Source organism: Narcine bancroftii, chromosome 4, assembly GCF_036971445.1.
Source record: "Narcine bancroftii isolate sNarBan1 chromosome 4, sNarBan1.hap1, whole genome shotgun sequence".
NCBI classification, from domain to species: Eukaryota; Metazoa; Chordata; class Chondrichthyes; order Torpediniformes; family Narcinidae; genus Narcine; species Narcine bancroftii.
This window is the reverse complement of record NC_091472.1, coordinates 206,124,351-206,140,208: the sequence shown is the minus strand read 5'-3', so window position 1 is coordinate 206,140,208 and position 15,858 is coordinate 206,124,351. Positions and strand designations below refer to the sequence as shown.

The following is a 15,858-nucleotide window of genomic DNA, read 5'->3' as shown; positions in this document are numbered from 1 at the left end:
CATCCCCAGTAAATCATCTTGCACCCTCTCCAGTATTAACATGTCCTTTCTTTAGCAAAATGACTAAAATCACATACAAAATTCCTGCTGTGACCTTACCAAAGTTATAAGAACTATAAGAGGTAGGAGCAGAATCAGGCCATTCAGCCCACTGAGTCTGCTTGACCATTCAAATCATGACTGATGTATTACTTTCTTTTCTTTTTTTAATTTTTAAAAATTTTTTTCACACGGTGAACCATATCAATCAAAATATATACAAACATTTCCCTCTTAAATATACACAGTGGCATTTTCTCCTCTTTCCCCACCCCTACCTTTCCTCCCCCCTTCCCACCCCCCTCCAAACCCATTAAACGTTCAACATATACAATACAATAAAACCATTAAACAATGAAATCACACAATGAAAATATGTCATCAACTTTTACACACTGGATCAAGTCATTTTGTCTTATCATTTTAGGGGGTGGAGGTCCGAGGCAAGCCCTCTCTGTTATGTTCCATGTACGGTTCCCAAAATGTGTTCAAATAATGTGACTTTATTTTTTAAATGATATGTTATTTTTTCCAATGGAATACATTTATTCATTTCCATGTACCATTGCTGTACTCTCAGGCTCTCTTCTGATTTCCAAGTTGACATTATATATTTTTTTGCTACTGCCAAGGCTATCATAATAAATCTTTTTTGTGCTTCATCCAGTTTGAGGCCTAATTCTTTACTTCTTATATTACTTAGAAGAAAGATCTCTGGATTTTTTGGTATCTTGATTTTTGTGATTTTATTTAATACCTGATTCAGATCTTCCCAAAATGTTTTCAACTTTCTCACATGCCCAAATTGCATGTACTGTTGTTCCCATTTCCTTCTTACAGTGAAAACATCTATCTGATAATGTTGGATCCCATTTTGTTAAAACTTTATATATACATATATAACTTGTGTAACCAATTATACTGTATCATACCTAACCTTGTGTTTATTATATTCTTCATAGTTCCAGAGCCTAACTTTCCCCACGTTTCATTTTTTATCTTTATGTTTAAATCTTTTTCCCACTTTTGTTTGGGTTTATAGTTTATTTCATCATTTTCCTTCTCTTGCAGCTTGTTGTACTTGTTCGTTATAAATCTTTTTATTATCATTGTTTCTGTAATCACATATTCAAAGCTGTTTCCTTCTGGTAATTTCAGTCTGTTTCCTAATTTATCCTTTCAGTAGGCTTTCAGTTGATGGTATGCAAACATTGTACCATGAGTTATTACATATTTGTACTTCATTTGTTCAAATGTTAATAAATTATTTCCCAAAAAACAATTTTCTATTCTTTTAATTCCTTTTCTCTCCCATTCTCTGAAGGAAAAGTTATCTATTGTAAAAGGGATTAGCTGATTTTGCGTCAATAATAATTTTGGTAGTTGGTAATTTGTTTTTTTCCTTTCTAAGTGAATCTTCTTCCATATACTGAGTAAATGATGCAATACTAGTGAGCTTTTATATCGTATCAGCTTTTCATCCCACTTATAAAGTATATGTTCCGGTACCTTCTCCCCTATTTTATCTAGCTCTATCTTAGTCCAATCTGGTTTTTCCCTTGTCTGATAAAAATCTGATAAATACCTTAATTGTGCTGCTCTATAATAATTTTTAAAATTTGGTAACTGCAAACCACCTTGGTTGTACCTCTCTGTGAATTTATCTAACGCTATCCTCAGTTTCCACCCTTTCCATAAAAATTTCCTTATTATTCTCTTTAGTTCATTAAAGAATTTCTCTGTTAAAGGAATTGGTAATGATTGAAATAAGTATTGTATCCATGGGAAGACATTCATTTTTATGCAATTTACCCTCCCTATCAACGTTAGTAGTAATTCTTTCCAATGTTCTAAGTCTTCCTGCAATTTCTTTATTAGTGGCTGATAATTTAATTTGTACAGGTGGCTTAAATTATTATCTAATCTAAGACCATGGTATCGGATTGCTTGTGTTTGCCATTTAAATGGTGATTCTTTTTAAAATTCTGTATAATCCGCATTACTCATTGGCATCGCTTTACTTTTATTTGCGTTGATCTTGTACCTCGATATTTCTCCATACTCCTTCAATTTCTTATGTAATTCTTTTATTGATATTTCTGGTTCTGTTAAGTATACTATGCAGTTCATCTGCAAATAAACTGATTTTATACTCCTCTTTCTTTATTTTTATCCCTTTTATTTTCTGTTCCTATCAGTTCTGCCAATGGTTCTATTGCTAAAGCGAACAGTGAGAGAGATAGTGGACATCCCTGCCTAGTTGACCTACTTAATTTAAATTGGTTCGATACATATCCATTTACCTCTACCTTCACCAATGGTCCATTATATAATGCTTTGATCCAATTAATATATTTTTCTGGTAGATTGAACCTCTGTAATACTTTGAATAAATAATTCCATCTACCCTGTCAAAGGCTTTTTCTGTGTCTAAAGCAACAGCCACATGTACAATCTTATTTCCTTGAAATGCATGAATTAGATCAATAAGTTTACAGACATTATCCGCTGTCCGTCTTCTCTTAATAAATCCAGTTTGATCTTGTTTTACTATTTTTGGTACACAGTCAGCCAATCTGTTTGCTAATAATTTTGCTATTATCTTATAATCTGAATTAAGTAGAGATATTGGTCTATATGATGCTGGTGTTAGTGGATCCTTCCCCGTCTTTGGTATTACTGTAATTATTGCTGTCTTACATGAATCTGGCAAGTTCTATCTGGTTCATTACTTCCAGGAGAGGAGGAATTAATAACTCTTTAAAAGTTTTATAGAATTCTATTGAGAATCCATCCTCTCCAGGCGTTTTATTGTTTGGCAGCTTTTTTAATATATCCTGTACTTCCTCTATTTCAAATGGTTTTATCAGCTTGTTTTGCTCCTCTTCTTGCAATTTCAGCAGCTCAATTTTAGCTAAAAAACTCTTCTATTTTATCATCTTTCCCCTCGTTCTCAGTTTGGTATAATTGTTCATAAATTTCCTTAAAGTTCTCATTAATCTCCATTGGATTATATGTAATTTGTTTGTCCTTTTTCCTTGATGCCAATACAATTCTTTTAGCTTGTTCTGTTTTAAGTTGCCAGGCTAATATTTTGTGTGTTTTTTCTCCTAGCTCATAATACTTTTGCTTTATTTTCATTATGTTCTTCTCCAGTAGCATGGAATTTAACCTCCATCTATATGTATGTATTCTTCTTTTCAACCCCATTCTCCTGCCTTCTCCCCATAACCTTTGACACCCTTACTAATTAAGAATCTTTGCTTTCAATCTACCCAATGACCTGGTCTCCATACCCTTCTGTGGGAATGGATTCCATAAAATCACCATCTCTGGGTGCATCTATGTTCTAAAGGGATGTCCTTTTAGGCTGTGCCCCCTGGGCTTATACTCTCCCACAACTGGAACAATTTTCTCCATGTACAATCTGTCCAGCCCTTTCAAGATTCAATAGGTTTCAATCAGATCCCCCTCATCCTTCTAAATTCTAGCGAGTCCAGTCTACAACCATGAAACATTCCTTGTACGTTAACCCTGTGCTAATGTCAGCACATCCTTCCTTAGATTTGAGACCCAAAACTGCTCACAATAGTCTCAATTTGGTCTGACTAATGCCTTATAAAGCCTCAGCATTACACCTTTGGTTTTATATTCTAGTCCTCTTAAAATTAATGCATTTGCCTTTCCTACTACCAACTCAACCTGCAAATTAACCATCAGGAAATTCTCCTCTCGGACTCCCAAGCCCCATTGGACCTCCGCTTGCTGAATGCTCTTGTCAGTTAAAAAAGTCTCTATCTTTATTCCATCTATCAAAGTGCATGAACATACTGCCAAGATGTTGTACCAGGATATTTCTCTCTTCACATTCTATAGTTAGGTGTTAGGTGTGTCTTCATTACCTTTACCATGGTCTCTCTATTCCTCAATATTCCCAAGGACTTTACCATTCATTTTGTTTGCCCTGTGGTGGTACGCCATTAGGCAGGCGAACCGGCCCTGCTTGCCATGCACGTGGTGGGGCAGCTGGTCAAAATGACGCCGTCAGGGGTTTCCTCCCGACCTCAGCATCATGCTCAGAAGCCCGTGCTTGGCGACCCACATGACGCCCCGGTGATGTCGGGGCCCCCCAGTGCGGTTCTCAGCCAGGTCCGGGCTGGGAGTATAAGACCAGCCAGGCAGCCTGCAATAAATCAGTTTTGCTCACTGAAGTCAACCCGTCTGGTTGTGCGATCCTTCAGTTAGCAGTGTAGCCGCCGCTACAGCCCTACACTTGTCTTGTTGTGGCTGCTATGTACACAATTAAAAAGACACTTGTCTTCAGCACAAAAAATGCGTCAACATTTTATTTTCAGAACCAAACCTTTTCTCAGAATCCTCTCTAGCCACACCCTTTCCCATTTACTCTAAATCCACAGGTGACCTAAGTATGCAGCCATGACAGCTCCCTGCCCCAGCCTCCGAGTCATGTGAGAAGGCGAATGCTTGGATCTGTCCTGCTACGTAACGTTCCAGCGGGCTGATATTCCGGCCCGATCTAGCCTGGTACTGCAAAGCAGGTGATGGATGATCACATCGGCAGGGGTCCTGCAGTTTCTTCAGTATTGGCAGTGATGGAGAAAGCAGATCCTTGATTTTCACTGGTTTCAAATGACCAATAGACACAGTGTCAGCCTTCCCATTCTGCCGGTCCACAAAACTTTTAGAATGGTGTTGTATGACCTCGTAAGGGCTGTTGTAAACAGGTTGGAATGGCCGGCAAACGGCATCATGTCATTTGAAAACATTTGTGCAGTGTTGCAAATCAGCATTGCAGTTGTCACATGTCGTGTTGGTGTCAGTCTAAGTAATTGTATGTTCTCCTGGAGTCAGTCAACATAATTGGCCAGGTCATACAGCATAGTTACAGTAACTGGGTGCCATATACCAGTTCTGCAACTGAATAACCCAGGTCCACTTTTATGCTGGTGTGCATCCCAAGGTGGAGCATGGGCAAATGTTCACTCCATAAAGATGCATTACCTCCTACTGTCAATGCTGCTTTCAACTGGCAGTGGAAATGTTCAACAGGGCCGTTAGCCTATAGATGGTAAGCTGTAGTTTGAATGCAGGTGGAGCCCAAAGATCAGTCAGAGCTTGGAACAGTGCCAACTTGAACTGAGATCCTCGGTCCGTGGTAATGGTGCCTGGGACACTGAAAGCCAGAATCCAATGGTCAACGAAGGCCCGAGTGATAGTCTCCGCAGAGATGTTGGTGACAGGAATGTCCTCCTGCCTTCTGGTAACTCAGTCCTCACATGTGAGTAATAAGTGTATTCTCTTGATGGTGGGAGCAAACCGACCAAGGCCAGGTGGACAAGATCAAAAGGAGAATCTGGAACAGGAAAATCTGGATTTCATGGGTCTGGAGACTGGTCACGTGACAACCTCGAGGGGCGGCAAATGCAGCTCACTTTCATATAAGTGCGGCGGTCCATGACAAGGCAATTCTTCCAGTCCACCAACAAGGAAAAGTGTGATAGAAAGTCCAGTCCAACTATGGGATTCATTACATTTACAGCCATTAAAACCCAACGAAACGGTTTCTTGATAGCAAATCAAGCGTGAGCAACCTCTGGCCATATTTCTGAATATTAGAACAATTTGTGGTGGCCAGAATACATGACATATTGGGGTGCCTGCGATCTTGAGGAGTGGGAGAGAGCTCCAAAATTTCTGCACCAGAATCGTCAAGAAATTGACCACCCAAGAGGTGATCCTTGAGGAAATGATAGTAGCTGAGTTGCCCAGGGGCAACAGTTGCCTCTATTGCCAGACCTTGTCGGTTCCCGTGTGGTGTTTACAGAAGTCACAAGGAGGCTGGCATGACCAGGCTGCAGTGCCAAGTTTCCGGTGCTTCCACTGTTTGCTGCTTCTGCTCTGTCCCTGACCTGCACAATTCCAGCTAGACTGGAAATGGGGCAGTTCCTTTGGGTTGTTAAAGCTTGACGTGCACTGAGAGCTGCCACTTGTTGCTCAAGCCCAGGTTTTCTCCCACTGACTGGGAGCAGCTGCGAGTGCCTCTAACTGCACAGCTGAGGTCATGGCCAGAAAGAGGTTGGCATGTCTCACTGCTTCATCAAGGGTGGACACCTGAAAGACAACTACCAGGTGTCCTTGCACCCACATCCCCTTCAATAGTCTCTTCACCAGCCAGCCCACACCTTCTCCTTTGCATCTGTGAAGGTCTCCTGTCACCGAGGCTGTTGTTTCCTAGCAGTTCCGCAATGCGAGATTCCTGGGATGGCTGCAAAATAGCCTTTTTAAGTATGTCAATAGGAAGGTTGCCATCTGGATTAAGTAGAACATCGTCCTCTTTGCAAACAATCTGCTCAGGGAGATGCAAAGCAAGCAAACCAAACTTTGTCTTCTGACTTGTCACATTTAGTGAGGAGAAAAGTGCCTCGAGGATCAAAAATCATTGTTGTGCATTGTTTGTAAAAAGGGAGGGGACTTCATGCTCGATCTCCCTGACTGTCGCTATAATGTTTTTTATCATCAGGCAATACCATCTTTTCCTCGAAGGTGCTGTGAACCAACAAAGTCACCACTTGTTGTGGCTGCTAGATAGACACTACATAAACAATTAAAAGGACACAATTAAAAGTCTTCAGTGAAAAAACTGTGTCAGCATTTTATATTTACGCACCAACCTACTTCTTCCTGGAATCCTTTCTAACCACACCCTTGCCTCTCCCATGCAGTCTAAGCCCACAGGTGACCCAAGTATGCAGCCGTAAGTCTCAAAATGCATTACCACACACCAAGCATATCCTGCTTCAATGCACATGTGGCTATTCTGGTCACCTACCTCACGAATTACCCCTTTCTCTTAATATATAGGGAGTCCCTGGGTTACAAACGTCTGGCTTATGGACAATTCATACTTATAGACAAAGAGTCCCCCTAATTCGTGAATGCGCCCCCAAACCTCACGAAGGCCCTCTCCGGTATGTAAGACATCGATGGAACGAGAGTAAATGTTAACTTTTAATCATGATCTTTTTTTGTTTTTTTATCTATCTAAAATATTTAAGAACTGTTTCTTTAATTTTTTTTACAGTACTAAGACAAAACATTTGACAAACTGAAGCTACTAAATAAGAACCATATGTACCTGTTCTAACATATATATATATATTTTTTAAATTAGACTTAAAGATAGACGTAGGAATGATCTCATTCGTAACCCAGGGACTTACTGTACTAATAAGATGCCTTAGGATTTTCCGCCAGTGATATTTCATGGCCCCTCTTTGCACCCCACCCCACACACTTCCGTTCTCCAAGGGGCCTCACCCATTTTGGTGCTCCATCCACTTGGTTCCTTTTTATTCCTTACCAAATCCTAATATCCCTGACATCCAGGGGTTCTTTCCTTTTCCTTCATGCCTTGGGAACACTCATTTTTGATTGACTCAGGTGTAGACCTACTTGCAATCCTCTGCTCCCAGTCTATTTTCCTACGTCATATCTTTGGATATTCTAATGTACATTTCTCCCATTCAAGATTTTAATTTAAAAACTGTCCTTAGCTTTTACCAAAGTAACTTTGAACCATAGTCAGTCTTACAGTATAGAAACAAGCCCTTTAGCCCAGCTTCCCATTCTGGCAGTTGTCTACCCAAGCTTGTCCCATTTCCCTTCAGCCTCTATTCCTCTAAGACTTTTCTATCCTGTCCTGTGGAATACCAATTAAAATTTATCTGTGTAAATGTCTTCTGAATGTTACAGCTGTACCTACCTCCACACCTTCTTCTGGCACTCATTCCATGTATCCACCCCTGCGTAAAAATGCTCGACGCAACCTTGGCTTGGCCATGGAAGAGAGGGTAATTGGTGGAGGTGTGCTATTCTGACTAGTGGTCTACAACCAGCATTTTTTTTACAGGAATCAGAGGGGTGCGTGTGTGTTGGTGGGGGAAGGTGTGTAGAAAATAGAAAATTGATGGAGTTCTGGATAGTGAGGAGGGATGGAGGATCTATATCCTTCTATCAATGGGTACAGATGGATATAAACCAGCTAGATATTTGGCCAGAGAAGTGGCAGATGAGGATGTATTTTGGAGGTCAAATGCAAGCAGGAATCATACAGTAAATGGCAGGGAGCATTGATGAACAGAGAGATCTTAGGGTGTAAGTCGATTGCTCCCTGAAAGTGGCAACACATGTAGTCAGGGTGATTCACAGTGTTGAGTGTACATATTGGCAAGTCAAGTTGCAGATATATAAACCAAAGGCTACACTTGGAATACTGTGTGTAGTTCTGGTCACCAGATTACAGGAAGGAGGGTACAGAAAAGGGTCCATGGCATGCTACCTGCATTAGAGAGTATTAGCTAAAAGCAGAGGTTGAACAAACCTGGCATTATTTTCCATGAGCCTGAGGAGAGATCTGATAGGATTATGAAATTATGAGAAGCATGGAAAGAGCCAAAGTCTTTTTCTTAGGGTGCAATTGTCAAACATAAGAGATCAATGGTTTAAGATGACAGGTGGAAAGTTTTTTTCCCCCAGCCAGAGATAAATATGTGCGTGGAATGCACTGCCAAGGGAGGTACAAGAGCAATTTTTATAAGGTATTCAGACAGACACATAAATACACTGGGAACCAAGGTAGAGAGTCCACATGCAGGTAGATGGATGAGTTGGTTGAGGATACATCCCAGCCTCACAGATCACTGCAGGATTCCTCAGGGCAGGGCCCATTCGGGTCATCATCAATGACCTTCGCCCCTCAGGAAGCCAGAAGTGGAGCTGCTTTTTGATGATGACGCACTTGTTGAATTCCATTGCACCATCTCAGCAAACATACTCACTTCTGGCCTTATGTTTTTTTGTGAATATCAATTAAAAGTACCCATTCGGGATGTCACTTACATAAGCCATTTGGCCCATCGAGTCTGCACTATATATCTTTTGGGTCCAAGCACAGATTGCCCTATATCCCTATGGTTATCCTTTTGGCTTGAAAATACTGATGAAAGGCCTTAGATTTCCCTGAATCTGTCCGATTTCTCTGGACTCCTTTTTCTCTCCCTAACGACCTTTTTTTTAAACATGCCTCTCAACACTTTTTATACCCATGACTGACCTTCTCTCCTCCCTGTCATTCTTTTCTTGTCGTTTGCCAGGTGCTTCATTTTTTTCCCCCTTTGTGCCGGCGCACTCTCTCATGATGAACCAGCCTCGCGTGTAACGCCACATGGCAGGGCGGCCATGGGAAGATAGCGTTGTCAGGGATTTCTCCCTGCCTCAAGTCTCCTGCCCAGCACGTGCCTGGGGCAGTGATTATGATGTCATAATGCACAAGGTGACTGAGCTCATGCCCTGAATTTGAATAAAAACAGTCATTAACGACTTTCAATGTGGTGGCTGAGTCTTTCTTGGCTGTGTCCAGCACTACATTGGTGACCCCATTGAGCCCAGACACCTCTCTGGTCTCAAAAACATGGATCCGGCAGAGATCAATGTCGTTACCATCAAATCTGGACCCATCGCTCACATACGTGGTTTGGGCAGGCGGAGGCACAGTTTCAACTGAGGAACATTTCAACAGACGCCATGATGTTCTACCACGTCGTGAGGGTGCTGGACGAAGAAACGGCAGCCAGGATGAACGATCCACTGGGTGAGGGTAAATATCCTGCCCTCAAGAACCTGCTCCTTGGCACTTTCGGGTTCTCCCTTCAGCAGCACGCCTCCAGGCTCCTGCATCTTGTCAGGCTTGGGAACCGCACACCATCGGCTTAATTGACGAGATTCTGCGCTGGCGGAGGATCACAAACCTTGTTTCCTATTCCTTCAGATCTTTCTCGAACAGATGCCCGAGGACATCCAACTACTGGCGGATGAGGACTTCATGGATCCATGCTGAGTCGCAGCCTGAGCGGACACCCTCTGGCGCTCCAAGAGGGAGAATGAAGCAGCTCTCAGTCAGGTTGCACGACCAAGAGCCAGCTGGCCACAACACTCCCCCAAGCACAAGCCGGAAGAGCACCATTCCACCTGGTGCTTTTACCATCAGTGCTGGGGAGCGCAATCTCGTAAGCTCGTGACTGCCAGGGGAAATGACCCGGCCAGTCACCGTTGATTGCTGCGACAGCTGGCCACACTGACAGCCTCCTTCACGTTACTGACAAGTTCACCGGCCGACATTTCCTTGTGGACATAGGAGCGGAGCTGAGTGTCCTGCCCCCCACCACCCTTGAGACACGCACCAATCTCATGGTCCCACTCTCCGGGCAGCTAACGGTTCCGCCATCAAGACCTTTGGTACCCGCAAGGGGCAGATCCAGATTGGGAAAGAGAAATTCCGCTGGAAGTTCGTGTTAGCCTCAGTGGGTACTGCGTTGTTAGGGGCCGACTTCCTGAGGGCACACAGACTGTTGGTCGACATGAAGGGCAAAAGGCTGGTCAACACTTGCACCTTCCATTCGGTGCGCCTGGACGCCACAAACGCCTGCAGGCCCGAGATCGCCACCATCGCCACTTCCAGGGATGAGTATTTGAACATACTCCATGAGTTCCCCGCCATCCTTCAACCATGATTCAGCGCTACCTTAACCCAGCACGGGGTATACCACCATATCTCCACGCAGGGCCCCCTGCTGCATGCCAAACCCAGATTACTTCCGCCCAAGAAGCTGCAGCTGGCAAAGGAGGAGTTTTCCCAGTTGCAGAAGTTGGGGATCATCCGTCGCTCAGACAGCACCTGGGCATCCCCTCTCCACATGGTCCCTAAATCCTCCGGGGGCTGGAGACCCTGCGGCAATTACTAGGATTTGAACAATGCAACCACACCAGACAGGTACCCGGTTCCACACATTCAAGACTTTTCGGCCAATCTCCACAGCGCGCAAGTCTTTTCCAAGGTCAATCTGGTGCGGGGGTATCATCAGATCCCGGTCCATCCCGAGGACATTCGGAAGATGGAGATCATCATCCCCTTTGGCCTCTTTGAATCCCATGTATGCCTTTTGGCCTCAAGAACGCGGCCCAGACTTTTCAGCACCTCATGGACGGAGTGGGTAGGGACTTGGACTTTGTGTTTATCTACCTGGACAATATTCTTATCGCCAGCCGCAACCATGAAGAGCACAAGGCCCTCCTCCCTACCCTGTTTGCTCGACTGGCGGAGTTTGGCCTCACGGTCAACGTGGCCAAGTGCCAGTTCGGCAACCCAAGTTGTAGTTCCTGGGGCACACCATCTTGGCAGCAGGGGCTGCCCAGGTGCCAGAGAAGGTTGCGGCCGTCCAGCAGTTCCCCAAGCCAAGCACCCTTAAGGGCCTGCAGGAGTTCATGGGGATGATGAATTTTTATCATCGGTTCATCCCCGGAGCCGTCCGCACCGTGTTCATGTTGATTGCCACTAAAGAGAAATTCCTGATCTGGTCGGAGGAGGCAGAGACTGCTTTTGCTGCAACGAAGGAGGCCCTCACCAACGCAACTCTATTGGTGCACTCTTGCCCTGAGGTATACACGGCGCTCTCAGTGGACGCCTCAGCCACGGCGGTAGGGGGCGTACTTGAGCAGTGGCTCAACAGACAGTGGCGCCCGCTGGCCTTCTTTAGCAAACAGCTGTGCCCAGCGGAGCTCAAGTACAGCGCTTTCAACCAGGAGCTCCCGGCACTGTACCTGGCCATCCGGCACTTTCGATACTTTCTGGAGGGCAGGCCCATCACGGTGTTCACATAAGCCCCTCACACAGGTACTCGCGATGGCCAAAGATCTGTGGATGCCTCGCCAGCAACACCACCTCTCCTACGTGTCGGAGTTCACCACTGACATCCGGCACAGGGCAGGCAAAGACAACATTGTGGCAGATGCGCTCTCTTGTCCACCGATCAATGCCCTTTCCCCCGGCCTTGACTACACACAGTTGGCACAGGCCCAAAAGCTGGATATAGAGACGCAGGCTCTCCGGACTGCCATCTCTGGCCTCAAGCTCCAGGACTTTCAGATGCCCAACAGCCTGGACACGCTGCTCTGTGAAGTCTCCACCGGCTTGCCGTGCCCGGTAGTCCCACCACAGTGGAGGTTGAGTGTTTTCAGCTTAGTCCACAACCTAGCCCATCCCTCGGTGAAGACTTCGGTGTGAATGGTGGCAGAGCGGTTTGTGTGGCATGGGCTCAAAAAAGAGGTGGCCGAGATGGGGAGGAACTGCACCAGGTGCCAGCCCTCCAAAGTTCACCGGCATACGCAGGCCCTAATCCAGCAAATTGACCCAGTGGTGTGAAGATTTCAGCACATCCACGTTGACATCGTAGGCCCCTGTCAGTGTCCAGAAAAGCGCACTACCTTCTCACAATAGTCGATCGGACCACAAGATGGCTGGAGGCCATTCCCATCAAAGAGGCTTCCGCAGAGATGTGCGCCAGGAACCTAGTCAGTCATTGGATCGCTACGTTTGGAGACTCAGCACACATCACCAATAACAGGGGTGCCCAGTTCACCTCTGCGCTCTGGGCTCAGCTGGCGAACCTCCTGGGGATTAAACTCCACCACACCACAGACTATCACCCGCAAGAAAATGGTTTGGAGAGATTTCATGGTCATGTGAAATCCGCATTCATGGCTCGCCTCACCAACCCAGGTTCGGCAGACGAACTGCCCTGGGTCCTCCTTGGCATCAGAACAGCACCCAAGGAGGACCTACAGGTGTCTTCTGCGGAACTGGTCTACAGCGCGTCGCTCTCACTGCCTGGTGTGTTCTTTGGCCTGGAGCCCAACGTCACGTGAATCACCGTAAGAAACTATCCTCGCTAATCCCCCTCCACCTCCCTCGCATCATAGCATCTGGCTGACACATCATCCCAAAGAGCTGGATTCGGCAGAATTCGTATTTTTTTTGACGCAGCCCACATATGGCACCTTTACAACACCCATACAAAGGTTCATACAAGGTCCTCCCGCGGTCCGGCAGGACTTTAACTTTGGACAGGGGGTAAAGACGAACTTTTCACCATGGACCGTTTGAAGACGGCACATTTAGGCCTATCACAGCCGGTGCACACGGCCATGCCCAAATGCCGGGGCCACCCACCCAAGCAGCGGGACGCGTAGCCAGTTCTGGGGGGGGGGTTGTGTGCCGGCGCACTCTCTCATGGCGAACCAGCCCTGTGTGTAACGTCACATGTCAAGGCAGCCATGGGAAGATGGCGCTGTCAGGGTTTTCTCCCTGCCTCAAGTCTCCTGCCCAGCACGTGCCTGTGGCAGCGATTATGATGTCACAATGCACGAAGTGACTGAGCTCATGTTGTCCTTAAAAGGGCACGCGCTGAATTTGAATAAACTGTGTCCAGCCCTACAGCATCTCCATTTCTCAACATTCTGGATTCTGCATACTTGTTATCATTGGCTTTAACCCTCACACAGGAACATGCTGACCGTCAAATCTTGTTCATTCTGTTGCACGCTTCCCACTTTGCAGCTATAGACTTGGCTGCAAGTGGATATTCCCATTCTACCTTTACCCAATCTCCCTTAATTACATTTGAATGAGGGTTGTTAACTCGGTCTGCGACATCACAGGCCTTACTACGACCTTACTACATCGTGGACATCTATGTGAGGTGGTGTCTTAAAAAAGCTGCCTCTATCCTTGAGGACCTCACCACCCAGGCCATAGCCTTTTCACTCTGTTACCATCAAGAAACAGGGTAAAGGAGCCTGAAGATGAGCACCCAGCAGCACAAGGACAGCTTCTTCCCCGCTGCCATCAGATTCCTGAACTATCAATGAACCAAAGCACTGCCTGACTTTTCATGCTCTATTATTGTTATTTTTTCCTTTATTTTTTTTAGGTAATGTCGTCCGATGGTTATAATATGAACGTTTGCCCTGTGAAGTTGCTGCTGCAAAAAACAAATTTCGTGACTTGTCCATGACAATAAATCTGGATTCTGATTTTCCCTATTTTATTTGCAATGTGGAAGGTAACTGCATGGATCCATCCAAAATCAACTAAGTTCTAGTCAGGCTTCATTGAAAACTCACCTCGTTCCAGTTTGGTTCCAATGTGTCTCTGTAGACTCTTGTTTTCGCTTTATTAACAAAGTAACCAAATGAATCGACTTCTAAAGTACAGTATAAATCTGTTCAAAGACAAGAGAAACAAATCCAGAGATGATTTCAGGACTGCTTCAACAACTGTAAAATAAACTGTAAACATACAAAAGGAAAAAAAAATCATAACAAAGGAAGCTCGTGAACCAATCAGAGCTTGAATGTTAGCACTGGGAGGAGGTGAAGCAGAGTCTAAAACCATGACTCCCTGCGGGAACGACACCAACGCAGAGACAATGGATATCCACGCAGTTTTAGCAGCAGCAATTCACTTATCAATTTCCTCTCCCGCTCTGACCTACTTACACCATGCTCCAGGAACAGAAGTCCAGAAAAGCTTGACAGATATTCATATTCATTGCATCACTTTTAAAAGTCACAGCCTCAGACCTTATCTCTCCCATCGTCCCAACTTAAGTGAGGTGCACTCATCAAATTTGAAACAATATTTTGTTGCCATTTCTGCTGCTTTTCCACATTTGATTTAATTAGATGGTTATCTTATGATCTTAGTTCTATTAATGAAACTACATTATATTAACATTGCATATCTCCTTGGTTCACTGCTTATCAATTCACTTAATCTTAACCTTCAATATGTTCCCATCAAACACTTATTTAACTCCAGCTTAAATGTCTTGAGAGCCTGCCTTTCTTTCCTCTGAGCTCATTTATTACCTTAGAGATCCTTTGTTTTACTCTCTACAAGGTCTTTGCAAAGGAAGTTACTCCTTGACCTTTCTATTCTACAGTAATCGTTCCACCCTCAGCCTCGTGAGGGCAACTAGATTTTGGAAATGCATCAATGAGGAAGTTCAGCAAAAAAACATTTGATTATGTGGATTCTATTGTCAAACACTGTGCAATGCACAGTAAAATCCCTGTTATCTGGAATTCAAGCAACTGGCTAAAAAAACATTTGATTATGTGGAGTCTATTGTCAAACACTGTGCAATGCACAATAAAATCCCCGTTATCTGGAATGCAAGCAACTGGCAAAAAAAAAAAATTGATTATGTGGAGTCTATTGTCAAACACTGTGCAATGCACAGTGAAATCCCCGTTATTTGGAATTCAAGCAACTGGCAAAAAAACATTTATTATGTGGAGTCTATTGTCAAACACTGTGCAATGCACAGTAAAATCCCCGTTTTCTGGAATGCAAGCAACTGGCAAAAAAAAACCATTTGATTATGTGGATTCTATTGTCAAACACTGTGCAATGCACTGTAAAATCCCTGTTATCTGGAATTCAAGCAACTGGCAAAAAAAACATTTATTATGTGGAGTCTATTGTCAAACACTGTGCAATGCACAGTAAAATCCCCGTTATCTGGAATGCAAGCAACTGGCAAAAAAAAATTGATTATGTGGAGTCTATTGTCAAACACTGTGCAATGCACAGTGAAATCCCCGTTATTTGGAATTCAAGCAACTGGCAAAAAAACATTTATTATGTGGAGTCTATTGTCAAACACTGTGCAATGCACAGTAAAATCCCCGTTATCTGGAATGCAAGCAACTGGCAAAAAAAAACCATTTGATTATGTGGAGTCTATTGTCAAACACTGTGCAATGCACAGTAAAATCCCCGTTATCTGGAATTCAAGGAACTGGCAAAAAAACAATTGATTATGATGCATCTATTGTCAAACACTGTGCAATGCACAGTAAAATCTCCGTTATCTGGAATTCAAGCAACTGGCAAAAAAA

At 44.2% G+C, this 15,858-nt stretch overlaps 1 protein-coding gene across 2 annotated transcripts in view; it reads right to left on the bottom strand.

The window, feature by feature from the left end:
- Window positions 1-15,858, bottom strand: part of LOC138761507 (breakpoint cluster region protein) — a 294,540-nt gene that overhangs the window by 78,736 nt on the left and 199,946 nt on the right. For both annotated transcript variants that reach the window (XR_011356352.1, XM_069933745.1), the window contains exon 15: window positions 14,077-14,174. Coding sequence is in view for 1 of the 2 variants with exons in the window: in XM_069933745.1 (XP_069789846.1) it covers window positions 14,077-14,174 (98 nt within the window). In the remaining variant the exon portion in view is untranslated. The remainder of the gene's footprint in view (window positions 1-14,076; window positions 14,175-15,858) is intronic.